This window comes from Thermothielavioides terrestris, chromosome 5 (genome assembly GCF_000226115.1).
Source record: "Thermothielavioides terrestris NRRL 8126 chromosome 5, complete sequence".
NCBI classification, from domain to species: domain Eukaryota; kingdom Fungi; phylum Ascomycota; class Sordariomycetes; order Sordariales; family Chaetomiaceae; genus Thermothielavioides; species Thermothielavioides terrestris.
The window spans coordinates 3,192,050-3,219,668 of NC_016461.1; the positions used below are offsets into that span (position 1 = coordinate 3,192,050).

At 56.7% G+C, this 27,619-nt stretch overlaps 7 protein-coding genes across 7 annotated transcripts; 2 read left to right on the forward strand and 5 right to left on the reverse strand.

Moving 5' to 3' along the window:
* Positions 1-3,904: 3,904 nt before the first annotated feature.
* On the reverse strand, positions 3,905-5,057 carry THITE_2122364 (uncharacterized protein). Its single transcript, XM_003656974.1, has 3 exons — positions 4,728-5,057; positions 4,386-4,602; positions 3,905-4,300 (listed from the first exon to the last, which is right to left on the reverse strand). The coding sequence occupies exons 1-3, from the start codon at positions 4,946-4,948 to the stop codon at positions 4,064-4,066; spliced, it is 675 nt and encodes a 224-aa protein (XP_003657022.1). The 5' UTR covers positions 4,949-5,057; the 3' UTR covers positions 3,905-4,063.
* Positions 5,058-10,993: 5,936 nt separating this feature from the next.
* THITE_2122366 (uncharacterized protein) lies at positions 10,994-12,445 on the forward strand. Its single transcript, XM_003656975.1, has one exon. It carries the CDS (start codon positions 11,237-11,239, stop codon positions 12,350-12,352), a length of 1,116 nt encoding a protein of 371 aa, XP_003657023.1. The 5' UTR covers positions 10,994-11,236; the 3' UTR covers positions 12,353-12,445.
* A 1,872-nt stretch (positions 12,446-14,317) lies between these two features.
* On the reverse strand, positions 14,318-16,192 carry THITE_2122367 (uncharacterized protein). The gene has a single exon (XM_003656976.1). It carries the CDS (start codon positions 16,110-16,112, stop codon positions 14,433-14,435), a length of 1,680 nt encoding a protein of 559 aa, XP_003657024.1. The 5' UTR covers positions 16,113-16,192; the 3' UTR covers positions 14,318-14,432.
* Positions 16,193-18,277: 2,085 nt separating this feature from the next.
* On the reverse strand, positions 18,278-20,235 carry THITE_2122369 (uncharacterized protein). Its single transcript, XM_003656977.1, has 2 exons — positions 19,998-20,235; positions 18,278-19,933 (listed from the first exon to the last, which is right to left on the reverse strand). The coding sequence occupies exons 1-2, from the start codon at positions 20,143-20,145 to the stop codon at positions 18,687-18,689; spliced, it is 1,395 nt and encodes a 464-aa protein (XP_003657025.1). The 5' UTR covers positions 20,146-20,235; the 3' UTR covers positions 18,278-18,686.
* Positions 20,236-20,714: 479 nt separating this feature from the next.
* THITE_122564 (uncharacterized protein) lies at positions 20,715-21,569 on the forward strand (the record flags this gene model as incomplete). Its single annotated transcript, XM_003656978.1, has 2 exons — positions 20,715-20,717; positions 20,808-21,569. 2 exons carry the CDS (start codon positions 20,715-20,717, stop codon positions 21,567-21,569), a joined length of 765 nt encoding a protein of 254 aa, XP_003657026.1.
* A 224-nt stretch (positions 21,570-21,793) lies between these two features.
* Positions 21,794-23,868, reverse strand: THITE_2122373 (uncharacterized protein). Its single transcript, XM_003656979.1, has 6 exons — positions 23,502-23,868; positions 22,937-22,970; positions 22,866-22,880; positions 22,761-22,810; positions 22,683-22,702; positions 21,794-22,619 (listed from the first exon to the last, which is right to left on the reverse strand). Exons 1-6 carry the CDS (start codon positions 23,706-23,708, stop codon positions 22,019-22,021), a joined length of 927 nt encoding a protein of 308 aa, XP_003657027.1. The 5' UTR covers positions 23,709-23,868; the 3' UTR covers positions 21,794-22,018.
* Positions 23,869-25,140: 1,272 nt separating this feature from the next.
* On the reverse strand, positions 25,141-27,527 carry THITE_46484 (uncharacterized protein; the record flags this gene model as incomplete). The annotated part of the gene is made up of 3 exons (XM_003656980.1): positions 25,141-25,857; positions 25,917-26,981; positions 27,138-27,527. The coding sequence occupies 3 exons, from the start codon at positions 27,525-27,527 to the stop codon at positions 25,141-25,143; spliced, it is 2,172 nt and encodes a 723-aa protein (XP_003657028.1).
* Between the last annotated feature and the right edge of the window lie 92 nt (positions 27,528-27,619).

A 27,619-nucleotide genomic window follows, 5' to 3' on the forward strand; every position in this document is an offset into this window, starting at 1 on the left:
TGGGGTCAGACTGCGAGGCTCACGGAGGCCATGCGAGTGAAGGGAGCTTTATGTAGTGGAGTGATCTGATAACAATGTGGAGGGCCAAACGCCAGGCCAGAGGCAAAGGAAAAGGAAAAAGGGGGCCTTGTCCCGGGCAAGCTGCTCCGAGACACAAGCTGAGGTGAGCTTTAACTAACTACTAGTTGACAGAACGGGAAGGGTGCGATACAGGAGCAAGAGACAGTAACACGAACGAGGCCAGGAACGCCAAGACCGCCGTTCTCCCGCTGCCGCTGCCACTGCCCCGGCTCCAAGCGCGCCGCCCGGCGGTCCAGCCGCTGCAACGTGCATCGGTTCTGCGTGGTCCAATCAAACGTGTCTCGAGTTGGCGAGAAGTCACACACGCAGCTTAGCGGAGGACCGAACGTGGGAAATGATGCACGGCAGCGAGCGAGCCCGGGGGCATGGTCCAGTAAGGCGCCAGTTGATTGCCGGCGGCAACGCCTGTGCAGGAGGGAAAAAAAAATCAGGCAGGCCAGGGGGATCGGACTGCAGCAGCAAATCGCACACAGTGCCTCCCGTCAGTTCGGACCTGTCTTGCCCACTTGTTGGGGCAGGTTCTTCGCAGCCAACTGCGTACTGTGGAACGTTACGTTAGTTAGCTTCCAGGTTGCCTGGCGAATTGGCTTCAACCGGCGGAAGCTTAAAAGGAATGACTCGGGAATAATCCTGGAGGAGGCTGATGGCTAAAGAGGTCCCGCCAAGACTAATTTCGGCCAATTGTCGGCAATGTTTTTACAACGTTATTACATAGCCCTGATCGCCAAGGCGTTTGTACTATCACCAAGGGTTAGTTCGCCGGGGGTACAGGGGGCAGCGCCAGCCTCCCGCTAGTTAGGGTTTGGGTTATAGTTAGGATATAGGTTAAGGTTAGGATTCGGGTTATCTCGGTTTTCTTTTTTTTTCGATTTGATTGAAGTTTTATAAAGTTGTTACGACGAGTCTTTGCGATTGTTCGTTGTTAATGTTTGCTCGAAGTTGTCGTGGCCTCGCTCACCCTGTGGCGATTGTAAATACTTGTAAGCGGCAGTCTCCGAAATTAGTCTTGGCGGGACCTCTTTAGCTATAACTTGGAGGAGGAGAGGTGTGGGGTCCCGCGCAAAAATTGCATACCCTACTGTGGTGGGATGGGTAAGTTAGTCCCCCCTGCTGGGTTACTAGCCGGGGGCATTACAGGGGATGAGCGCGTTTTGTGGAGCTAAAACATGACTTTGCAGTGCGATCTTGCTTGGAAATTGACCGTAACTTACAGGAAGCTGATCCTGGCTGGTACCCAACAGGGGGGAGAAACTTTTGCTCGCAACCACAGTAGATGTTGACTAGCGGAGTGTCCTCCGTTCATAACTACGGATTACAGGCACCTGACTCATCAGGCACGGCAATGGAACCAAGGTGTGTACATTAGTGCAGTTACTCCGTAACTACCTAGTGTACACTAGTAGGCTAGCCTTGCCTATGCTCGGGAGCCCATCCCTGGGCGGGGACCTGTGGCTGTCCCGACATTCTGGTCCAAGCGGGAAAGCCGCTTTGCTGCTTTTGGGAGGTGTAGCGTTGCGGTTGGCTCTTGTTCAGACAGCGTTCCTACGTTTTCAATTGGCTAGGCGGACAAAAAGGCACCAGCTGCTAGGCTCGCACCTGTCCGAGTGTCTCTCGGCCCGTGAAAACTTATGCAACTTCTCTTTCTGTAAAGATGGCCAATGCTTCCCGAGCTATATTAGCTGCTGAGTGCAACCTCAACTTGACCGGTCGACTAGGAGTCGAAGAGTCTGGGGAGGGCGATGCGACGCTGAGGCGGTCTCATTTATCCACTGTGTGGTGGGCACTCCTACAACGATTTGCTGGCTAGCCCGGTTCCTTACCACAGTTACTGCATATGTCCAGTCGACGGGGGAAGGGGTGATTCTCATCGATTGCCTGTGTCTGAAACGAAACTGACAGTGAGGCAATTGCTGCCGCGGGGGACGGCAGTTCGCACTCTATAGGACACGACTCCTCCGGGCCCTCCTTCGGTTGACATTGCATGGGTCTGTCGGTTCCCGGCTTGCTGGTTGTATGTCTTAAACAATTTGCCAGGTGTCGAGCCGAGTCCCGAGCGGGAAAATAATCAACAATGAAGGTCTCCGAGGATCGTAGCGTATGGTTATGGCTAAAGAGGTCCCGCCAAGACTAATTATAAGTATTTACAATCGCCATGGGTTGAGCGGGGCCGCGACGACTTCGAGCAATATCAACAAAGAATTGCAAAGACTCGTAGCAACAGCTTCGCGAAACCTCAACCAAATCGAAAAAAATAAAAAGAAAACGAAGTTAACCTGTACCCTAACCTTGACCCGTACCCTGACTATAACCCTCACCCTAACTAGCGGGGGGCTGGCGCCGCCCCCCGTACCCCCGGCGAACTAACCGCTTGACGATAGTGCAAACGCCTTGGCGATAGTGCACACGCCTTGGCGATCGGGGTTGCGTAAAAACGTTGTAAAAACATTGCCGACAATTGGCCGAAATTAGTCTTGGCGGGACCTCTTTAGCCATCAGCTAGCGGATTGTGAGGCCCCTCACATTGCGATGCAGATCGCCGACACGCCACCCATGTGAACCAGACAGCATTCGGCGATCTCATTCCCCACCCAAGAGGCGCGCATTGAAATCGCGCGGCAAGTTCCGAACCCAGTTTCGTCCGGCGCGGAAAGAATTCCACCTTCGATGGATTTGGATCTTCACTTCCGAGCCCGCTAACGTTAGTCTGGTGTCAGTTGGAAACGGCGAGTTAGTGTAGTTATGTTGCCCTAGTGTAGTGCATGTAGTGGACAGACATCTCCGGCTCGGCAGCAAGCGACTACACACACTAGTGTACACCATACACTAGGCCCAACGGTCGACCCGGCAGTTGCCGCTGAAGTTGCGGACACCCTTCTCCAAACCCCCTTCCCCCCCTTCCCCTTGGATGCCAGCATGGCCGCGCTGGAGTGAGCGCATGAAACCACGCACAGTCCGGGCTGCACAACGGTGCATCGGGGGGGGGCTGTCACAAGCTTTAAGGTATGGCGCTGGAGCCCGTCACGCGGGTAGCCAACCGGAGCCCCCAACACCTGCAGAATGGCGCCGGCTGTGGCATGCATCGGTGAGATGTCGTGGGGCCGGGTAATGAGAAACCTCGGTAGGTGGCTTGGGGAAACTCCATTAGAGAAAGTTGTGGAATCGACGGTGATCACGTTCACGAAGGACGGAGAGGAGAACCAAAATTAAACCAACCACTGTAATCCGTACAGCAAGGCGTACTATTGGTGGCAGATCCATTCCGTCCTAATGTACGGAATACTCCGTCCTATGTAGGTTCCCTCCCTGGTGGGAGGAATCAAGACCATTGGCCCTACACTACGGATGTACATGTTTGCTCTCTACACTAGTGGACCGCTAACTAGTGTAGCTCACAGGCGTCGCAAGTGGAGCCGACTTAGTTGCCCAAGCCGACGAGCCACATCAATATGTCTCGCTGTGCTTTTTTTTGTTCTGCGGGATGAGAGTTCGAGGATTGATTGTCCGCGGGAAGTTGCCTCGCCGGAGTTGTGACTCGCTAACTCAAATAAGAGACTCAAAAAGCGGAGACTCAGAAAGAAGACTCAGGCTGTCCAGCGGAAGTTCTTCGGACTTTGCTCCGACTTGCCCCGACACTAAGTGTCGGCTTCACTCGCAGCGTGGCTGAGGCAGTGGCACGTTCCAGATTCCCTTGCATTGGGACTTCCAATTTGCGCGCCTTGCGCTATGCACATACACTAGCGTCATGCAGGCTACAACGGTGTCGAGACATGCGGACTGCCTCCCTACGCACTCCTCTAGGTCGAGCTAGCCGACATCAATAGTTAGGACTGCGAAAGCTTCCAGAATGCGCACAAAAAGAAGCTTGCGATTTCAAACGCATCCTCGTCTCCAAGACACGCTTCAGACGCACCTTCAACAATCCCAGAGCCATGCAACAGCATGCTGGGGGAGGACTGACACAATATAACAAGGCAAGACTTAATCAAAGCTTCTGCAGTTCGCTGTTTTCGATAATCCTCTCTTTGTATCCTTCCAGGAGAATGCGGACCATGGCCTTCGCAAGCTGATCGACGCCGATTGCATTGAACAGCCTCCCGGAGAGCTTGCGAGCGACGCCAGCATCAGCAGGGAGGATGCCGCTGGGCCGGGCGCAGTAGACCGCGAAGCGCTTTGTCGCGTCGCCGTCGGCAATCTCACACAGACCCCGCTCGGTCTCTCCCTGCGGACGAAGTCAGCGGGCCCGGACGAACCGTGGATGAGGCTTGCATGTGTGTGATATGCAAGTATGTTGTAGTTGTATGCACCTTGATCCGGCGGGTGTCCGCCATGAAGTACAGTGGCTTCTGCTGGTCCCACTCGGCCAGGGCGCCGCTGCAGAAGACGAACCGGAACTGCTTGCCCTCGGGCAGCTGGGGCACCAAGTGCCCGAGGAACGCCTTGGCTGCGGCTTGGGTGTACTCGACGTGCACCTTCCTGGCAGTCTCGACGTCGGGGAACTGCGGTGCCCTCCCGCCGATGGCCCTATCAGGTCGGTTGCATCCGGCAGTCAGTGTATGTACGTACGTGCGTCCGGAATGACCGGCCCAACGGTAATCAAAAGTAAAACCCTGCGTTTGTGGATGAGCGAGACAGCGGCAGCGACCCACCACAAACACCCCTCGGCACCGGCAAGCCGGGCAAGCAGCTCGGGAGGGTAGGCCGAGAAGTCGTCGTGCTCAATGACGGTGGCCTTGGGGCTGTTGGTGACGGCCTCGGGCAGCGGCTTGCGCGTCAGAGCGAAGACGTGCGAGATGGCCGGGTTGGCAATGCACTGCCGCACCAGCGCGCTGCCGACCAGGCCGTTGCAGCCAGTGACGATGACCTTCATAGCGGCGACTTCCGGTGTTCAGGCAATTGTTGTTGTTTTTGTTTGTTGTTGTTGAGGCAGCTTTGTCATGGCAATGACAGATGGAAGCCCCACCCGCATTGGCTTCTCTCCAGTGGAGTGAGTGTTCAGAGAACAGGACAGTTCACCAGCCCCCGGCCTGGAAGTGGATCGAAATTGTCGGCCCTCACACGACTGGCGACCCACATTCTCGGAACCAACCGCTCCAACCGAACTTCGCCGGATGGGATTCGGACCCTGGCCTGTGATCACCCGCACGATACGAAGGAAGGACAGCAAACTCTCGGGCCGAAATTACAAACTTTGGCCTCGATGCTTTGCAGTACCTACCTGTGTATGTAGCTTGGATGCTTCACAGTCGTTCGAACCAACGTCGCCACCCTCGGTCGCCAAAACGGTTAGGTGGCCCTCAATCGGCGTCGCGCCCGACCGTGCTCGGTGGACCACGGTTCCTGTTTGGCTGAGCCTCGTGTTGGCCTCATGTGCCGGGGGCGTTGTTTGCTGTTGTGGTGTCTGGCGCATGAATTCACCGAACCCACTTAATCTCGCGGCCGACTGATCGCCCACGCTGCTGGGCCGGTTGGCTCAGGTACCGTGGTATATGCAAACTGGCACTCCGTACTTTGGCGTATTATATGTTCGTGTGCTCCGTACTCTATACACAGTATGAGTGACATGCCATTGCCCAGCCATTTGCAGGCTGTTGAATTCCTGCGATGTTGTTGTGACGGGAGAGGAGCGTGTGGAGGCTCCCAACAGCAATAAGCAACACATCGCGGAATGCAGTGGCCAACATTACCGTGTATTCCGTATGAAACAACCTTTCGGCGTTCATTCCATATTCAGAGTTGTCCGCCAGGCGCTCGGGGCTTCCCGAAGCAGAGCAGCAAACAAAACGACATGTCGCCTGCACCGCCGCCAATCCCATGGCCTTGGGTCCGATCTCCTTTATGCTGGTAGCCAATTGTCTCCTTCACACACCAGCCTCCTTTTGAGACAAGACAAGCCTCGGCCCCCAACAACGCTCGATGCCGCCGACCCGTGCGCCACAGAGCGTGTTGCTTCCACTACACTAGTTATCGACGCCGAGGACATCACGTCGGTGGGGCACCCACAACCAACAAGTGAACGCCCGGCAGGAAGGAGTCGTTGGCGCCGAAATGGGCTGCGTCTCCTCATCAAACTTGTGCTGTCGGCAAGGAAACGCAGCACTTCAGCGGCAGGATGTACAGTGTGCCCAACACGGATCTCCATGCAGCCAGCGTATGTCCCCAAACTCAACTACTGCGGTACACTAGTGAAAAGGCGAATGAGATCCAGCCAACTTCGGCGATGAAACCTACTTCGGAACAAGCTAATGGGACGCCGCCAACTGACAACCAGATTGGTGAACTCGGCTGAAGGAACGAGTCAGGGCTGACTCCCCCGTGGCCCGGAGCAAGTCGCCCTCCCCTTCCAGTATGCTGGTGATGCTCACCATTCCTATCACCGCTGATCCCCCATACTGACCCAATGGCCATTCCCGAGCCAGCCAGTGAGTGTGTCCCCCTCAGTCCGAATCAACGACAAGCTCCGCAGTACATATACCTCGGGACAATCAATCTAAGTTCCTCAGTCACAATCTACCACACTGCAGCAAAGCCAGTCACTTGGTTCTTACCAGGTAGCAGGTGTAGCAACCGGTGGTACTCTAGGGCCCAAGTAGATGTACGGGTAAAGCATAACTACTACTCAGACCGCTCCTTCAGGGTTCGTATGCTTGAATTTGAACAAAGGATTGCAATTGCTAACCGTTTGTTGTTGGCGACATGAAGACCCGCTCGAAAAGTTTAAATCTAGTCACATATCCCGGCTAACAGAACGAATCAGATGCTGGACTCATCTCAAATATAACAGATCAGTCGAGATCAGAACCGCTGCGAGTGCTGCTATTGGTAATTTTTGCATCTCTTTGTTTAGGAATATGTTGCTCAAAGATATCGTCATCATTCGATTCGACATTTCAGTGATGCCCTGTCCCATGACACAGGGCGGATGGCTGACGACATTGCGACTGAGCAGCCCAGCAATAAGCAACCAGGGCTCACAGCCTCCTTGCTGCCGAGATAAACACAATATGGCACTCTTCGGACAGGTGAGCACCCCGGCCACCAAACAACGCGCGCTGTCTCTGTCTGTCTTGGGACTTCAGCTCAAATAAGTCGAGCTTCTGGAGGATCGATGGCTGACTAGGTGGCTGGCTGGGCGGTCTGCCACCTGGTCACTTGATTGAACGCCCCCAGGCAAGCCAGGGGAATTTCAGGGGCAGTCATCCGCACCTGCCGCTCAATCAGGAAGTCTCTCCCAAGCGAAGAAGCATCGCAACAGGAAAGCGTCCACGGGCGATGCCGTGCGTGCGGTTCTGGAACTGTTCCTGACTGCTTGATTGAAGGCGCACTGGCAATACTGGACACGTGGGAAGTGGTCGGTCTCGACTTTGTCTCTCTCATTTGATTCAATATGGACTCGTAGTGCTCACATATGTGTTACCAGGCACATTGTAAGCAGCTACGATGATAGCCCGTGGACTATCGACCATTCTGCATCCCTGATACTTATTTGCTTCAGCCGCCGAGACAATGCCAACCATTGTAAACGCCCGGCGAAGCCCCAAAGGCCTGCGGGCAATTGTGCGCGCGTATTGTGACATTAGCTACTATCATGTGATGGCTGTTTGTGGTCGTGGAATGTGAGCTAATAATGTGAACGCAAGTTTCGAGGCGAGAAAAAAAAAAAAAAAAAAAATCTAGTTGGCTTACCCATCTGTAATATCTAGACCCAATTGGGGCTAGCAAGATGGTCTTGTGCTATCAGCTCAACCGAACATGGTCTGAGGCATTGACCATCTTTCAATTCTTGAATCAATGTTCGGAGGTTAGACCGATGGTCTATTGGCAGTTGGAAGTCGCCTTGCACCCTGTCTGAGATGCCAAGGCTAATCATACGATGAATATGAGATGTAAGGATGGCTGATTTATCCTTGACAAGAGACTATCGCTGACAAAGATGCGCGGGACGCCAGTCGGACCCTCATAGATGGCTTTTCGCCTCTTTGACAAGGCGGTTCTTTGCCAAATGCCGCCATTATTAGGCGTGGGATGGAATTCCCGCGAGAGAAGAAAGGAAGGAAGGAGGGAGGGAAAATAAAGGCACTGGCGAACCAGGAGACCTGCTGGTTATTGGTCGACAATGGCCTTGTGTGAATGAGAGGAAGGGTTGGGTAAAGGATTTGGTGAACAACCGGACAACTTCCCCTCAATCCCCTCGTGTCTTGAGTGCGGCTCATCTACTCTTTCAAGTCCAAATCTTGGACCGATGAGGTGAAAATTTGACAGCCTCAGCTCCCTCGTCTGAATTCCTGGTATAATATAACAGAAATTAGCGACTTATGAGACCCAATAGACTTTAACTGCACGAAATCTCGTGGTTCCTCTTGGAGGAGGCGTCCCCAACCTTCGTTCAGGCGGCCAGCGCGGCTCACTGCTGTGGAACACTCTGCGCCATCTATCCAGGAACGCACATATGGCAACTGCGAACCTCAAGGTTTGTACCCTAAATGATCGTACCAGGCGTGTGTTGCTTGTTGTCAAGATGAGAACGAAATGGCGCTGAACAGGCTTTGGGTCCTGCTGATCTTCTGGTTTCCAGTGTTCTGGCATCTTTTATGCAATGGTTCTCTCCCGATTGAAAGATTGAAGAGCAGCTGTCTCCACTTTTCCGTCTCTTTCTGATGGAAAGTCAGGGTAAATGGCGGTGTTCTGTGAGGTACGATGAGCTTGGACGTTTCGAGGCTTCGAAGACTCCCTAGGCGCTTCTCCTGATCGCACATGACTGCATTGTCTAAGTGACCGGTCGTCCTCGCTGATTTACCCTAACCGTCTTGGCGAATGTTCACCCCTACAAATCTAATGAGAACATCATGACCCGTCGCTTTTATGGGCGGTTCGATGAATTCCGGACTGCCCCTCATCGCTTCAGCGCTTCAGAAGGGGAAAAAGGGTCAGTCTCATTCTTCTTTTCATGAATGCCCTTTCCAGGATTCTGCAATCAGGCCACCTCAATCGAACTCCTGGCCGCGGTGTTGCTTGCTCTGTCTCGCGCATGACTGCTGTTGGTCGTCGGATCCAAGGGTTGCCATTGACAACACTGGGCTCGGAGGCTGTCCCTGGAAGAAACACAAAAGTAAGCTCACAGATCTAGGCCCCATTCCCACAGCTCCATCGCATGGCTTGATCAACAAGGCGAAATGACGGATGAGATTTTGGGGGGAGTTCTCGAAGCTCAGCTGGCCAGGGGTCCTGGTAATTCCAGATCTTTGTGGACATCGTGGTCTACTACACTAGAAGAACATGCCCGAGAATTACCTGCCTGGATTGGTGGCTTATAGCGTGGCAACCTGAGGAAGGGATGCAATCAGCTGTGATCACACGGCCGGACCAGAGCCAATGGGGGGAGTCCAACTCGGCTGGAGAACTTGCGCCAAAGCCAACCCTGCAACGCTGCCGGCGCCAGGGTCGAATTTGGGACTTGCCCATGGGGGGAGACAACGACGGAGCAACTTGGAACTTGGATTTCCCTGCCGCGGAAACGGGGAACTGGGGACAGATGCCAATAGCGGCACTACAAAGGGTTAGGAAACCTGGGGAAGGCCCCCCCACGACACCCTCACGTGATCGGCGGCTCCTGCGAGAGATCGTCGCTAGTTCCCCGATTCAATTTCCGCGAGGGAACTCCATGGACTCTTCCGTACACTACACTAGTGGTGTGCACTTGGGCGATCGGCGATGTGGACACAGCGCCTTGGCGGAGGGTTGCATCGGGTTGCGCTGGGTTGCAGGAGGTCCAATTGCAGTGGGTCGCACCGCGATCATGTTGGAGGTTGCAATCTGTGGCCTGCGCTGCCCCCACCAACATCCAAACTGCCGGGAACAGTTGGATGCGGGGGCCAACGGATTGGAGAAGCCATGCCTCACTGCTCGGGCGAGCTGAGGCCGGGAGCAGACCCCGTGCACTACTCCAGTGTACCTGGCCTTGCACAGTCGTGCACATGCACCATTGGCGCAACTTTCACCGCCAGAAGTTGGGCTTGCATTGGGTGGGCGCCAGGCATCGGGGAAAGCACGGCCCTACAGAAATTTGCCCCTGAGTCCAGTCGTTCGCTGGCGAATGGCGGGGTTGAGCGAGATCCAGGACAGGGATGCTCCCTATCTCAGCTTTCGCCCGGGCGTGGGGGTCGAGCCCAAATCCGGAAGCTTCCACTGACACGCGGTGTTCGTTGTTTCCGCCGCTGCCCGCTGCCCGGTGCCCGCTGTCTGATCAGGTTGTGCAACGGCCGCCTGACCAGCGCTGCCCTGCTTCTGGCCGACATTTTCCGCAGCCCACGTCCGTGGATCGCACAATTCCCGTGCTGCTTCCGTCCATCGTCCGCCTCTCTCATCCCTCCGCGACCCCGGTGAGAGGTGAGCAACCTGCACCATTCGCTGGTGCAGACCCGCTGTTGACACATCGAATGCCTCCCGAGCGCGGTCTATTCCACCGAATGCCCTGCGAAATGCAGTCAAAGCCCTGCGAGAGAGCCCGAGGGCACCGGAGAGCGCTGGTGATCGATCTGACGGATCCAGCATCATCTGAATGACTGCGCCTTGGCGCCCATTCGCCCCGGAGCACGGCGGGGGCGGTGTCAGCAGCGCGTTCCCGTGATCACCTCGCGACACCCAAGTGGCCCAAAACATGCCACGCAAGCCCTGTTGCACAATGGCATCAGCGTTTGCGCTTGAGAAGCCGTCGGGATGTTCCCCGCTGCGCCCCATGGCCTTAGCTTGCTTCATCCGGAAACCCCCACGCGAGCCAGGTTGCCCAAGGGGACAAGGGACACAACCGAACGACGCCGAGGAGCCTCATCTCACTGGCCCCAGCACGGCAACAAGTTTATAGATACGGCCAGGCCTCCAACTGCTGTCTACTCTCTCTTGACTCTTCCCCTTCATGCTGTCCCTGTCGAACGTACATGTACATCGCCCGTGGCTTTCAACCCTGTTGCTAGGTTGCTTTCCTGACCGGCCTGACAGGGCTGAACTTGAACACACCCGAGTGCGCCTTGCTTATTCCCACAAAATTTGAGAATCGCCTGTTCTTATACCACAACTTCCTCAATTTGCTCCTTTCGTCCTCCACGTTTGTCCACCGCGGACGTACATCAAACACGGAGACACACACACGAGTTGACACACAATGGAGCCCTCATCACTTGCCCATGACATGCCCATCACGCCTCCCCCGGGCAGGGCGGTGCCCAGCGACCAGCCCCAAGCACCCATGCCGCTCCCCAAAGGCGTCTACGTCCCCATGCCCGCCTTCTTCACCCCAGCCGTCCCGTCACCCTCCACCTCCCAGCAGCCAGTATCCAGTCTCGCCGCAGACCCAGACAGCATCGACATCCCGGCCACGCAACGGCACACCGCGCGCTTGCTCGCGGCCGGCGTCACGGGGCTCGTCGTGCACGGCTCCAACGGCGAAGCCGTGCACCTCTCCCGTCGCGAGCGGCGCGCCGTCATCGAGGCCGTGGCCGACACGGTGCGCCACGAGACCGACTCGCACTCGCCGGTGCCCATCATCGCCGGGTGCTCGGCGCAGTCGGTGCGCGAGACGCTCGAGCTGTGCCGCGAGGCGCGCGACGCCGGCGCCACGCACGCCCTGGTCCTGCCGCCGGCCTACTACCGCGGCCTGGTCGGCGTCGAGGGCATCCTGGGCTACTACCGGGCCGTGGCGGACCGCGGCGCGCTGCCCGTCGTCGTGTACAACTTCCCGCCGGCCGCGAACGGCGTCGATCTCGACTCGGACGTGCTGCTGCGCCTGGCCGAGCACCCGCGCATCGTGGGCGTCAAGCTGACGTGTGGCAACACGGGCAAGCTGGCGCGGCTGGTCGAGGGCGCGCCGCGCGTGCGAGGCGGGCGGGACGACTTCTTCGTCGGCGGCGGCAGCGCCGATTTCATCCTCCAGGGCTTGGCGGTCGGCGCGCACGGGACGATCAGCGGGTTCGCCAACCTGGCGCCGAGGGCGTGCGTGCGGATCGGCGAGCTGTTCGAGCAAGGGCGGCTGGCAGAGGCGAGGGCGCTGCAGCACGAGGTGGCCAAGGCGGACTGGCTGGCGATCCGGCACGGTTTCGTCGGCGTCAAGGCTGCCATGCCCATCTTCCACGGCCCCGGGGAGGACTCGTGCGCGGTGCCGCGACTGCCGTTCACGAGGTTGGAGGAGGACAGCCAGGCCGTCAAGGAGATAAGGCAAGGCATGGCAGGGGCGCTGGCGATTGAGGCGAGGCTGTCGGCTGAGGCGGCCAGCAATAAGTAACAGGAGGGGTATCCGGTCATTGGACACACAGTAGAGTTGTTTGTACGATCTCTTTGGGCGAGGCAGTCAAAAGCTACCGGCACGGTTGGGTCGGGGAATAGGGAGTTTTGGCTAGGGGTGCGGGACCCTCGGGTTCACTTCAACAGTTTTTCAAGTCACTGGATGCTCCTACTTGCTAGAGAGGCCCTAGAGCGCAAGCACTCGGTTATCGTCGAGCAAATTTGTGGGTAAACCTTGTTGTCTCATTTTCTTGTCTTTTCGGATGTTTAGGCCCTCCAGCAGCGAACCCGGAGAGAGTCCCTCACGGCAAATCTCCAATATGGAAAACACAAAGGCAACGCCAGAAGGCCTCATTTCCTCAGTCCGGTGCTATGGTGACCAGACCCACCTATGTTCGTATCTGAGGATCTAAAGGGCTGCTATCGATGGTCTCTCGTACCACTTCCCAATCTTTCAAGGTCCCACCCATGGCTCATATCAAGCGCTCGCATCTCAACGCCCTCGTCGTTTGGGAGAAACAAACACCCGGCAGAAGTCCCCTCCTCCTCATATATAGCCCACTCTCGCCTTACTTTTCTTTAGACGCCTTGAGCTCCTATCCTTAGATCCAGAAGGATATTGAAAAGGATATCTCATATGTGTGTGGTGCGGCAAGGGAAGGGCTACTTGGTTAATGACCCCAAGAGAACACATATCTTCGTCGCCGGGAGGGCGGACGGGGGGGAGGACGGGAGGGCAGCCGTGGGTGTTCGAACGGCGGAGGGGAGGGTTGGTAGAGGGCTGGTTGAACTTGGTGGCTGCGCGAACGGAAGTCTTCGCGTCTCGACGGCTAGCTGCAGGTGAAGCACGGGATGGTCTGCTACAAGCCGCCGCCAGCGAGCGTGGGGGGACTTAGGGAGTGAGGGAGGGAGTGAGGGAGGGAGTGAGGGAGGGAGTGAGGGAGGGACTGAGTGAGTGGCCCTGTGCAACCCCTCGGTGCCGTACGGGTCCATGTACGCTGTTTAGGAACTGACTGATGACGGGTGGGCTAATAAGCGGGCACGGAAGCGTGGGGGGGAAGGCGGGTGAGACGGCGAAGCAAAGCGTAACTTGAACGCTGTGGTGTGTGCTGGTTCCGGGGTGGGATGGATGGAAGGGAAAGATTCTTCAGCTTGGCCAAGTCGGATTGCTTTTTCTTTTCTTTTCGAATCTCAGCCTGCTCGTGTCAAGAGCTTGGGGCCAATCAACCGGTGCAGGAGTACGTCCCTGAAATGCTCTCCCAGCCTTGAGGGATTGGATCTGTGCATCCGTGCCTATGCTGTAACGTGGGTCGTACGCTGTGTGCCTTGTGTCAACGTCGCCCGGCCTGAGTGGACTGGCCTGGGCTGCCTTCCGTGGGGGTCGGGCGAGGCTCTACAGGTTCAGACTGACGCCCTGCCGGAGGGTCAAGAGGGCCGGTCTAGCTGGGTACGGGACAGGATGAGCTTATTGTACTCCGTATGGCATGTCGAATCATCTTATTAGCGCCCCGCAACCTCTGGCTCACGGGTAGAAAGCGGTGTCGCCCTTGTAACGGGCCATTATTATTCACAGTCATTTCCGCGAGCTAGTCTCAGTGCTACACAGCAGGATGAGCATGTCTCACACTATAACATTGGTGGCCGCGTATGCGCCTGATCTCTGCTTCCTGCCCAGCGGCTTGCGTCTTGTTCGGCGGGTGCCCGGCTGCAGCTGCAGCGTGTCCATGTCCTCCAACATCCGACGGGCGGTCCCAAGTGAGAACCAGCCAGCCACCACCACCACCGACCGTAACCGGGCGTCTCTGTAGGACCAGGCTGTGGCACGTTGAACAGACGTGGGGGGTTATCTGACGCCACCGTGAGTCATGGTTGCTGTGGGCGGTGCTAGAACGGGAGACCGGCACCAGCGGAAGAGACGCGGCTCGCAACTCGGGTTCGGTGAGCCCCGCGGACTGATGTCGTTTCGCAAAGTGTAGTCATGGTTGGTCCTGACCTGCAGGCGATGGCCAGGGGCGTCAGTTGGGCCTAGGTGTTGCACGGTGCAGCCAGTGGTTTGAATTCATCGCTCAAGCAGACGTCCTTCATCCCCGCGGAAAGGTCTGGCTATATCGGGCCAGCAAGCTGTCGAACGACGCAAAGGCCGGCGAGGGCCTCGCTCCGTTTGCTGCAATGTCCTCAACATTTTCCGTAACGAGGAATGTCTCATGAGGAGGGTCGACATCGCTCTCTACGTCGTCGGCTACAGGGCCCGCCTGCTCGCCGATGCCGCCCTCAAAAGCTTCCGCAACGCTGGAGTACTGCGGCGTCCCCAGATAGTGACGTAGCGATTTCTGAGGTTTTTTGACAGGCTTCAACAAGCCCGCCTTTTTCTTCCTCAGGTACCGCTTGATCAGGGCTTGGTCCTGGACGTTCTCGGCCGGCTCCCAGGTTGGGTTTTGGTCCTCCGGCCAGTCGCCTGCCCAGAGGACAAGGTACTTGTGCACCTTCACACCCTGCTCCACAAACCATTGGTCGTCGAGCAGGTCTTCAACTTCAAACTCGTCAGTTGGCGGCTCCTCTTCCTGCTTGACTTTTTGTTTCTTCGTCTTCCGCTGCTTCTCCTGCGGTCCAGCCCCGTTGGGGGCCGACATCTTCCGCTTGTTTGAGGAAGAATCTGAAGCAGCAACAGAGCCTGTCCTGACCCCGGGGGTTGAGAATCGAGAAGCTGGAACGGCGGGACTCGTTTTTGTCCTGGCCACAGGCGCCGCTGTAGCGGTCAATGCTGGGGATTCGAGCTGCTGTGGTGTGCTTAGCTGCGACCGAGGAGTCCCGTTTTGTTGGGGATGGCCGTTTCGGTTATGCGTCCTAGGAGCTGCGTCAGACCAGTTCTGCTGGCCGAACACACGCGCGCGCGCGGGATGCAACCGTTCTGTCGCGGGACCCGGGCTGTTGCCGAGTGGTAATGTTGATGTAGGTGCAGTAGCAGAACCCGGAGAGCTCGTTTTGATGGGTGTGCGAGCGGAGTCGAGTGGGAAGGGAACCTGTCCCGACGGGACCAAGCTCCCCGGCCGAGAGGGTGAATCCACTGCGGGTGTGTCGTAGTGGAGAGATAGCTGGTCGACGGATTCCGACTCCGACTCCAGGCCCAACTCATCTTCGAAACCCACGCCCTCGGATTCAGCCTCGGCTTGCAGTTGCCGGCGGATGGCGGCATCATCCGAATCCGCGTTGCTGGTGTCCCCGACATCCTCTTCATCTAGCATGCGGCCAAGCCTCCTCTTTTGCGGCGTAGACAGGGACGGGCCGGCGACCTGTTGGGCAAGCAGCAGAGCTTCGTCCGCGGGGCTCAGTGCCGGCACGCCAACGTCATCCATAGGGACCTTGGTCGACCGGCCGGGCCTCTTCTTTTGGGGACAGGCACGCTGTTCCTCGGCTCGGCGGCGCGCCTGTTCCTCCTCTTTCCTTTCCAGGTTCTTGTACTCCCAGTCCTCTAGCTCGCGCGGCGAGACATAGTCGAGCACCTTGTTGCACGGTATCAGCAGCCTGGCGGCGGGGAGATCGGTGAAGCCGATGTGGTAGTAGATCAGGCGGCGGGAAGCTTCGGTGGTATCCTTGTCCGCGGGCAGCACGAACTGGTCGATGATGTAGGCGGTCGAGTCCCGCGGAGGAGCCAGCGAGATGCGAGGGGGAGGCGGCCCGGAGCCGGGCACGTATTTGCGCACGGAGGGAAGTGGTATCTCGATTGTCGTCTTGCGACGGGGCGGGACTCTGGCGTCGGCCATGGTGCTATGGGGCCCGGGAGGGAGGAGGTGGTCGTCGACTGGTCGAGGCGGCCTGCAAACACGCTCGTCTCGAGCCGCCCCTCCTGCCGCGCGTGCCGCCTCGCGCTGCTGCGGAAAAAAATAATCAGGCTTGCAAGGAGGGCAGAACTCGGCCAAGCATTCAGAGCCCAGACGGGAGCCACGCAGGCGTCATCGCACGCCCTGTTGGCCGGGCATCAAAGTGAAGGCGCCGCAGCGAAGGTTGGGCGGACGTTGACTGATTGGAGACGTTAGCTAAGCTAGCTTAGCTAAAAACAAACGTATCCTAAATAACCTCCTTAGTTCTATACCCATTTTGGTCAAGCTCATTTTCTCTAAACCTCCTTAAACTAAAAATAAAGTAATATAACTAATTAAAGTTTCTCTAACTATACTATTTTAACTTTTTTTAACTTTATACTTATGATTTAATTATAATTCTTATTATAATGAGAGATGCAATAAAGTGGAGATATGCAAGATGTAGAGACATATGTATTAAGCGGGTGCTCCTTTTATGCAGCGTGGGAGGAGCACTGAGGTCAAGACACGTGTGCGCAGGCCTAACATGAGCTTTTAAAGCGCAAGAAGCCTAGCAGATAAAGCTACAAATGCCTTTGCTTGCGATATAATATTATAGAATTATCTTATAATAATAGCGATTTCTCATTTTGTTAAATATTAGCTTAGTATAATAGCTAGTTATAAATTTTTTATTTTGCCTTTTTAACCTCATTGATTTCCTTTATGTAGGGTTGTCTAGTATCGTACAGGGCAGTGGGTCTGCCGTAACATCTTCAGTTTGCCGTGATGAACTGGCTGAGCTAAGCTCAGAAATTGCGAAACCCACTGAGGAACAACATCCATTCTGAGCCTTGGAGATCGCTCATGCTGTGAGTTCCGCTGCACTCTACGGATCACCTTTTAGCCCGAGCTGCTTTGTCTCATACAATCTGGAAAGTGCTAGGTCGGGCTTGTATGTACTGTACTTTACCCCTGCTAAGCGGGAGACCTTCCAGAGCTCTTATCGCTTATCGGGGAGCATGGTTGGGCGCCTGAGGCTTGCAAAAATCGAAGCTAGAGGGTCTCCACCACAGCTCTGCTGGTATTCCATCACTGCAACTGTCTGCCAGAGCACGGGATACAGCTGAGCCCTGCACTCCGGGGGGAAATCAAGTTGCTCGAGACGACGAGCGCAACCGAGGCTTTCCCAATCTCCTCTCTCTTCCTCAATTGTTTCATCTCAGACTCCGCTCTCGATCGATTAGCTCCATACCCACTGGGATTCCGCGGCTTGCGACACCGATCATTCAAGGCGAACCCGCAGCAACACGATAAATATGCTTGCCTCCACAGCATCGACCATGATCCGCGCAGGCGCCAGCCGCTCTGCTGGTGCGCTCCAGCCCACGCTCCTGCGCAGCGGCGCCTGCCCCTACTCAGCCGGCCTGACCATCTCCCCCTTCTCCACTACCGGCGCGCCCTCCCCGAAGCAACATCCGCAGCCCACCGTCGTCGGGCGCACCCTCTCTGCCAGGCCAACGCCTCCCTCCTCGCTCCTCATCAAGTACCACCGCGCCCAGCCGCCGCGCCGCAGTGCCTCGACCCACCCCCGCCACCCCCTCCCCTCCGAGCCCGCCACCCGCGACGCAGCAGCCGACGCCAGCGCGGCCGAGGTGGCCGCCAAGGCGCAGGCGGCCGCGCACCCGGAGCAGGTGACGCTGGACTGGAACACGTTCTTCCAGCTGCGCAAGGCGCGGCGGCGGTGGCAGTTCGGCTTCAGCGTGGTGGGCGCGCTGGCGGGCGGGTCGGGCGGCGCGCTGGTGCTGAGCTCCGGGCTGGCGGACAACGTGGTTGGCCAGATCCCGCTGGACCCGCTCATCACGCTCGGGCTGATGACCATGAGCTTCGCCGCGCTCGGCTGGCTGCTCGGCCCCAGCCTCGGCTCGGCCGTCTTCAACGCCCTCAAGGCCAAGTACAAGGGCCCCATGGCCATCAAGGAGAGCGAGTTCTTCGCCAGGATCAAGAAGCACCGCGTCGATCCGAGCGCCAGCTCGGTGCGGAATCCAGGTGGGTTTTAATTTTTTTTTTTTTTTTTTTTTTTTTTTTTTTTTTTTTTTTTTTTTTTTTTTTTTTTTTTTTTTTTTTCCACGTTGTTCTTCTTACGTCGGGGCGTGATCACGTGTGACTGATTGACTGGCATACTGACTGACTGTTGCCGGCAGTACCCGATTTCTATGGCGAGAAGATCTCCAGCGTGGCTGGTTACAGGCAGTGGCTGAGAGACCAGCGGGCGTTCAACAAGAAGAAGGGAGGATCGTTTGTATGAAATATCAAAATGGTGGTTAATGTGTTGATAAGCATGGTTGAATTCAGTTCCTGTGGAATGGCTCCCAGTTGTGCATGGGTCGTCGGGGATTCAACTGCTGTTCCAGTTTTCCAACTTGTTTCTTATTCACCCTTCCGGAGTTCAGGATCCGCTCGGTTGTAGCATAGGCAGTTCGGATATCTCCAAGCAACCAAACACAGTCTCCCTTTGGAACATAGCCTCACGGCTCAGATGAACGGAAAGGACGGATCCACCTCCTCCTTCCACGCTTTCATGCCGCCAGCGATGTCCATGATTTTCCTCTTCCCCCCTTTATCCAGCCCGAGCTCCTTGAGCTTCGCCACCGTCTCCTGCGAGTCGAGCCCTCTCCGGCAGACTACGAAGATCGGCGCATCCGTGTCAACTACCTCTGGGGGAAGGATGTCACGAGCCGAGCCTCCGCCGCGCTTGACAGCGGCAGCCTTCATGAGAAACTTGCCAAACGGTAGATTTACCGCCCCATCAATGCTACCAAACGAGAAGTGCTCCTTCTCCCTGGTATCGAGGAGGATGTGTTCCGGCAGTTCCCCTTTCTCCTTGGCCGCGTGGTAGGCCGCCGCCGTGATCCGCTCTTCCGGGGGCAGATTACAGCTCGCTGTTGGGATACTGCAGAACTGCTCGTAGTTCGGATTGCCCGCTTTGATGCCCTCCAATGTCAGAGTAGAGTTCTCCCCGCAGGCAAAACAGTTCTTCTTGCGGCCGCCCATCTTCAGCGCACGGAAGGAATAGGGGCCGACGGCACTGTCGAGGTCGTACGTGTAGATCAACAGCGTTGGCTGCTGGAGATTTCTTTCCGGTCCATTTTCCGTGTTCTGAGAGGGTATGTGCAGGGCTGAAGCCAGGATCTTGATGGCTTCCCCGGCTTGGGCCACGCCCATCATGCCCACCACGGGACCCATGATGCCGGCCTCGCCGCACGATACCATGGAACTTGGTGGCGGCGGCTTCCTGAAGCAGCACCGGTAGCAGGGAGCATATTTCCCGTCGACCAACCCCTGTGGAGTGGGTGGACAGTTCAAGACGATCAGCTGCCCAGACTTCTGGACCGAGGCGGCCGAGACGAGGGGCCTGCATAGTAGTACGCAGACATCCGAAATGAGGTACCGTGTGGCTGGGTTATCGGTGCAATCCATGACGAGGTCGTATTGTGAAATGATGTCGGCGGCGTTCTGAGGGGTGAGATGGAACGGGTGGGCTATATATGTCGGCAGGGGATTCAAGCCCCTGAGGTGGCTGATCAGGCTGTCCACCTTCTTCATGCCGATGCGAGAGGTTGCATGGCCAACTTGGCGGTGGAGATTGGACATTTCAACCACGTCGCCATCGACAATGCCGATAGTGCCCACCCCAGCGCCGGCGATGTACTGAGCTGCCGGACACCCAAGACCTCCAGCCCCGATGATGAGCACCCGGGAGTTGATCAGGCGGAGTTGGCCTAGAATAATTAGCTTCAGTTGGAGTAGTAAGATAGTTTTGACTCTGTTCAGGAGAAGCATTACCCTGCTTCCCCATGCCGGGAACGATCATTTGGCGCGAGTATCTGTCAAACTCTTCCTCGGTAAGTCGGCGAGCGAGCCCATCTTGAGCGGAGTTCTCGGCAACCGAGGCCCCATTTGCTCCGTTGTGATTCCCCGTATCTTGCCCCATGGCTTTCATGACCGAACATGCGAATGCCGAGTGATCAAATAGCAAATCCAAAATCCAGGGAGTGAAGCGGCCAGTGGCCACATCGAACCATTTCTTGAAGTTGAGCCTCTCCAGGTCGCGGCGCCGATTCACTGCATGCTAACAGCCGCATGTACAATCTGTATGTTCTAGATCAAGCGAAGCATATAGGTACGGTGCCTGCCGCGTTCAGTGAAGAGCAACCGCCATTTCCAACCGCCGTTTCCGTGTTGGAGGGGTGCAGGGAGATCGTAGGGCTGAGATGGTGTGCCCCTCCCCCGCCACAAGCCGAGATCCTGGCCGGTCTTGGCAGACATTTGGCGCAGCCTTGTGGGGAGATTCCGCAGGCGGTGAGCGGCGTGCAACCGTGCACAACTTGCAGAGGCTCCACTTAAAAGTCCATTCTGCAGGGCCACCTCGAACTGCCTCGTCTTCATCAACAGAACCTTGGCGACGAGCTTTCGAGGCCCTCTCACCGCACGACATTCACGGCTTCCATAACCCTATCGGACATCCATCTTGGGCGCTAGTGATACGAACTCAAAAACACAATGGTATGTCCCTCCCTTCCCGTCGACTCTCACCGCACCCATGTCTCGATGCCCTCCGCACTAACAGGGCCAAACCACCACCAACCACCACAGGCCCCCACCGCGCCGCAGCAACACTCCGGCAACAAGCGCCTGACAGCGCGCCAAAAGGCCCGCGCGCGCCTGGCCGACCCCCTGCTGCCGCGCAAGCTGCACCGCGAGAACAACGTGGTGGTCGACAGCTTCATCAACTCGAAGCGCGACAAGCGGCTGATCAAGCACTCGGCCTTCGTGTCGCGCATCACCAAGGCCTCCTCGAAACCCTCATCCTCATCCACCGGCAAGAAGCGCCGGCGCCCGAGCAAGAAGCTCGTCACGACGCTCGAGTCGCTCGGCGACGCGCTCGAGGACATCCGGCAGGCGATGGAGGAGGGCAAGGACGGCGGCGGCGACCCGCAGCGGGCGCCGATGGACGCGGAGCAGGCGCGGCAGGGCAAGGTGCGGCACAGGAGCCTGAAGACGCGGCCCGGGGCGCTGAAGCGGAAGGAGAGGCTCGTGAAGGGGGAGATGGAGCGGTTCGGGCGGAACCTGGCGCAGCTGGCGAATATCGCGACCGTTTCTTCTGCCTCTGCTTCTTCTTCTTCTTCTTCAGCTGCTACTGCTGGTGGTAGTGGTGATGGTGGTTCAGGTGGAGCGGCGGCGGATGGGGGGCGGGAGAAGATGGACATAGAAGGGGACGGGGTAGCGCAGACAGAGGCACAGTCACAGTCACAGGCACCAGCACAGTCATCAGGGACGTCGAGCCGGTGGGCGGCGCTCAGGAGCTTCATCTCGACGACGATGGAACAAAATCCTGCTTTCTTAGGCAAGACATGAATACGAACATGCTTTACTCAGCATGCTGTCGGCATTGAAAGCAGTTTTCGCATTTGTGAAAGTCGACAAGCCCTGGCTGGAAACTTTCAATTGGGGGTATCGTGTTTAGAGCCGCCGCTCTATGATGATCGTCTGCCCGCAATGAGTCTCCATGTCTTCCTTCGTTCCCCGTACCATCATACTGCAACCTCCTTCGACATGCCTGATATTAGCCAAACCAGGAGGATGACTCGGTGAACATATTCGAAATCCGGCTAAAGGGGGGTCCGGAATCCCAGCCCAACGCCCCGCTGCTTCAAACACCAAACGCCGCGCCGGGAGTACTCTAGCAGTCCCAAAACTCTTCATATCTCTTCCGGGCCTTACCAAAAGGTCCTTTAGACCAAATTCCCAAACGCCATGAAAGTGGAAATAAAAAGAACGCGTCCTGCGACGCACAACCAGCAGCACTAGTCGATACGCGGGGGTTCGTCTGATGACCCGGCAAACGGGCTGGCGCTCCGTCGCCGCTCGCCCTCCTTGCGCAATGACTCGACGATCTTGAGCATCTCCTTGCGGCCCCCGTGGCTGTCGATCATCTTGCCCGCCATGGACATGGACACCTTCTCGTTCGAGCTGGCGTTGAGCAGCCGCTTGATCAGCAGGTGCCGCATCAAGATGCACACGAAGACGCCGCAGTCCTTGCTGTTCTCCTGCTGCGGGCAGTCCTGCAGGTGGTGGAACTGGAGGTTGATGCCGAGCACGTAGCCAAGCCGATCCGCGCCCTTCTTCGCCGCCGCGTAGTTCGAACCGCCTAGCGAGTCGTAGTGGAATGCGACCCTGTCGATGACGGACACGAGCAGGAGAGACCAATGCGAGCCGCTGTCGGCATTCCAGCGGTCCCGGCTATCGCTGATCGGGAGGAAAATGTGCGTGACCCTGTTGAACTTGGGCAGCGCATCGGCATCCGCCTTAAGGTTGGTGGTCTGCAGCAAGAGGTGCGTTACTGCCGGCCGGAGGAGGACGATACGGGCTTGCGGATACTTGGGCAAAATCTCCCGCTCGAGCCATCTGATAGCCGTATTAGAGGGGGCCGATTCAAACATGTGACGGAGCAAAAAGTCGCACACATACTCTTCCCAGAAGGCGATGCTCTGCATGTCTCGTTAGCTGCGTGCGTAAACAGGAGATGGAAGGCAAGGTTGAGCATACCGTATCTGTGAGCCAGTCATTCTTGAGCGCCTTGATGTCCTCGGTCCATACTAAAAAGCGTGTCAATCATAATGGCGACAGAAACCCAGTTTAGATTCGACGTACGGCGCACATCGTGGTCTGCCCGGTCAGTTATCAGTATAAAAACACAAGCCTCGTGGACTCAAGAGGCTTACATGAGAGGTATGGCTTTGATGACGACATCCCAAGCTGTTGACTGGTCAGTCCAATATCCCAAGTGAAAGGCTGTCCGCGACAAGTGTCTTGAGAAAGACGACCTGCGACGCTGCCCGTGGAACTACCAGCAGCAGTAACGCAAGCAATAACAGTGGTTTTCCCCCACCCGCTGCCGGCCCCCTAAGACGAGCCTCAAAATCCCGACGACCAACCGCGCCAGGCTAATATCCTTCGCACTTGCGAAACAGGACAAGAGCTTGTCGTGGAAGTAAGGCCGGACACCCGGTGGGCCCGCATCGAGGCAGAAATCCGAGGCCCTTACAGTGTCTCCAAAATGCCTGGCCATACTCTGCCGGAAACGCATCGTCATCGTCGGCGGCCGCGCAACGGGCCTCGAACCGGGTAGAACGGCGGCGGGGGGAGGGTAAGGAGGGGTTTCGGGAGGGCTGCTCGTTCTCGTCGCGGCGGCAAACCCGGGGAGCAAGGACGAGATTCCAGACACGGCGGATACCCGGACGATCCGAGACGCGAACGGGAAAACTGGGTCCGGCGGCCCTGACAAACCTTCTGGTGCGGACACACTTCAGTGTCCGAGGAGACGGGAGAAAAGGCGAGCGTGGGAAGTTGCTGGGTTGGATCTGTTGCCGTCGATCCCGTCGGTGGATTTTGTGAGGAAGAGGATGTGTTTGCAATGGGGCGGAACATGGGACTAAAAGGCGAGGCTTTCAAGCCTGCGGGATTTGGCGGCCCCGCAATTGTCAATTCAAGCATGCCGTGGACTCCCCACAACTGAATAGCTGCGCCCCGTCCTGAATGGGCTGCCCTGTCCTGATGAATAAGCCTTCCCGCGCTAAATGGGACAGAAAATTTTCGACGCTAGCATCGAGATAGGCATCCAAAAGATAGGAACAGCTTTAGCTTTTAGTGTACTATGGATTCTTCCAAATCTTCACATGCACAGAAAAACTTAACACATGGATGATCAGCGAGGAAAAGATGAAAAGAGAAGAGCTTCCCCAGTGAAGACGTCACTGAATCCCCCTGGCGCATTGGCGAACTGCCGAGCCTAGAACCCATGGGCACGCCAAGCTTTGCTCCGGGCCGGTAGTTGGCTCGCAGGCGGGTGCGCTGGCCCAGCACCGAGGGTGCGACGTCACCTCACACAACAGCCACAAACCGCGGCCTGGATTGGTTTGAGGGAGACTTCATCGACCACGAATTTCCGACCAATGACGAACGTGACTGGGTCAGCCGCTCCCGGAGTGATTCGTGAGCAGAAGCCATATTGCGGGCCTGGCATGTCGCACCACTTCTGCTTCGCTGGCATGCGGCCCTCCCCGGAGCGCGCGGCCAACCGAGACACCGAAGCACCACATGACACATTTATGCAAAACAGCACTTTCGCTTGCATGAGCACGGGGACGCTGTTGGATGTGCAGGGAAGGATCTCAACGGTAGACTGGCAACTACAAGCGTCCCGTTTTCGACTTATAAGGGATCGCATAGTTAAAGTCCCAATATTCCAAATTTACTGCAGAATCACCGCACTCTAACACTGAGTCCAAAAACCCGTTGCATGGTTTGCAGGACGACAGTGAAGTCATTGAGCAAAAGGACACGTTCTAAACTTGAAGTTCTTACACAATCGCCATGTATGGGGGGGGGGGGGGGTGGGGGGGGCAACACAGGGAAAGGAAAAGCAAGAAGTAAAGATTTCCGGTGGCGTTCTCCAGCCGAATGCCGAGTGCTGATTCTTGAGTGAAACGCTGCAACTTTCTTTCAATGTTTGAAGTTGCTTGTTTCCACTGTTCCCTGAATCGTCGTATGGATATCTACCTAGCCAGCATTGGTGATGATTACCTACCAAGGGACATGACAATGCCCATTACATATCTACGATGATTCACCGCGACACTGGGACCGGTGTTGTGGGAGTTGGCCTAGTCGAAGCCTCGGTTGCTGATGGAACTTGAAGAGAAAGGACGTTCAGTTCTGACAGCTACGCAGTCAAGTTCACTTCAGGTCCATAGTGAGTTTAAACGCTGAATATATTCTTTCTCACTCTGTCACTGCTACCCTTTGACTAGCCACACTGCGTGTCCAGCAAAATATGCGAGGAAATGTTTCGTCCTCAGCGATCTATGAAAGCTATCGCCGTCTGTTCAAGCATCCTCTTCCATCCGGTCGAGCCACTCCCTCTCCATTAGATGCGAAACCCAAAACTCGACATGTCTGAGCCCTCAGAGGCAACATGAACGACACTCTCAGGGGATTCTTCCTTGTTGCTACTCTCTTGCAATGTGCCAATGGCCCTGTCCAAAAACACTTCTAGGGCTCTATCGGCAGTCCTGGCGGGTTTTCCGGGCCTCTTTGCTCCAGCGAGGCAGACCTTCTTGGGCTCGCTGCGAAGACAGCACTTGATGAACTCATCAACCTGTGTAGCGACCTTGTCGCAGTTCTCAAGAGCTTGCGCATCCGGTCGTTGTGTTGCTTCGAAAAGCTGAAGTCGATAGCTTTCCGCCAGATCGCCAAGGATCTCACTTCTCCCTTCTCCATCCCACACGAAGCCGTCTCCACTGGCCGTAGAGTCTGGATGCCCAGTGTAATGTCCTACGGCTGCTTGACACAGACGCGCAGCATCATCGAGCTTCTGTGCAAAAACCGGACATTTGAGCGTCTCTGCTGTGTTTGTGACGTCCATGTCTCGAAGTCCGGCAGTTAGAATGGCCATATCAGAACCAGCACCCGAAAAGGTCGAAAAGGCGCCCCGCGATGCGTTCCTTAAAGCGTTCAGAGTGCCGCTTCTCTCTTGAATATGGCGCGCACTCAAATTGTCAAGCAACCGCAAAGCATTCTCCTGGTACTCGACGGCGATGTCCCGCACGACCTCTTCTCTCGGCTTGAGGGAGCGATGCAATAACTAACGGGGCACGTTAGTTACAAACTACGCGGTGGATTGTCCGGCCTGTTAGTACTCACAGTGATGATCCTGTGCAGAACGGCAGGCGGAGTGTCGTCCTCCACAGCCTGTTTCCAGACCTCTTCCGGATCTGAGGCTCCGTTGTTTGCGCCGGGCAGAAGCTCAGGCGCTGGAGAGGGTGAACCCATCGCGGGCTGCTCATCAGAAAGGAAAGCCTCCCTTATACCTGCTGGGAGCTGACAGGTATTATCACCCAGCTCATGTATTTCCGCTTGATTAGCTGGCGCTTGGGGCTGGAAGGACAGCGGAGGATTGAAGCGGATGGGGGTGGGAGCCCGCTTGAGGGGCATTGTCCATGAAGGGGTTGTAGCAAGTCCTGGATCGACGGTCCCAGAGATATCTGGACCGTCGATTGCATTCATGCTCTCTCCGTCTTGCTCCACAAACAGTGGCGAGGTCAAGCGCGGAGCCTCATTTTCTTTCTCCGTGCGTTTGTGGCACACGGCGACAGCATCAAGAGCCTCTGAGCGAGGCGGGAGGATGGGCTCGTTCATTCTCTCCACGATCGGCGAACGGTTGGGAGGTGTTGACGAAGTGAGACCGGAGTTGACCGCACCATGGACAGTTGATGCCGGAAGACGAGTTCGTGGTTTCTGGTGAGAGCTTGATTTGGCCACTGCGGGCTCATCGGCGAGGTCCAAAGCGCTGTTCAGCGCTACCTGCTGGCCTGCACGTAAGAGTGTACCGGAATATGCCGGCCCGGCCTCATCATTGGCTTGCTCAGGGGCGTGAAGTTTGGCCAGCTTTTTCGGGACGCGAGTAGACTTGCCGCGCACACCGGATCCGGCGCTTTCCTGTTTGTTGACGGTGTGGGCTCCTTGCGCACGACGCACTGGAGGCTTCCCTGGAGACACTCGCCTGACTTGCTGCTTCTTTCGCCCGGAGACGACGCCTTCCGAGTCTGTCGAGTCGCTTAACTCGAACAGGTCATGATCCCGTTTCCTTGCTTTGGTCTTTGCTTGGGCAGTGGCAGGACCGGCCCTCGCCAACGGACGCTTAGTTTGCTGGGGCGCCTTGGCTGAACCTTTCTTTGACGTAGACTGCGCAGCCATCTTCCCGCTGGGCTGACATTGGCCCCCTCCGGGGGTCTCAAGGCGCGGAGAATCATCCACGCCCTTCCTGGTAATGCTTCGCGCATCAAGCTGGCTGCGTTTTTTTGAATTTGATTGAGGAGGTTCAAAGTGCGGGAAATGGTCCGGTGACGAAGGAACATTGCCCACATCAGACTGGTTGCTTGGGTGGTTGGCGGCAATGGACAATCGGCTTGGAGCGTCTTGTCCTTGCATTTGATCCTCCGACGGAGTGTCGCTCCCTATCCCCCGTTGTTTTGTGTTGGAAACCCCTTTCTCGTGGCAGGCCGCCTTCGGGTTGGGTGACAGCTCCAAGATGTCGGCTAGCATATCAGGCAAAGGGTCTTTCTTCTTGGCCTTTGAGGGGCGGCACCCGGGAGTGGGGAGGAACTCAAGATCAAGCATGTCGCTAGCATTGGATGCTGAACTTGATCTTTTCGGACTCTGCAGCTCGAGACCGTCGATGGTCCACATCTCCGCCAGGTCCGCTCGGACGAGGTCGACGGTCGCTGGCTGAGAAGAATGTCGTGTGTAGTCCATCATGAGCGGAAGAGTTACCAGAAGCGTCCTTGTAAATGCCCAGGTTGCACAGGAAACCGGCTCGAGACGCCGTTGGAGACACAATTCAGACT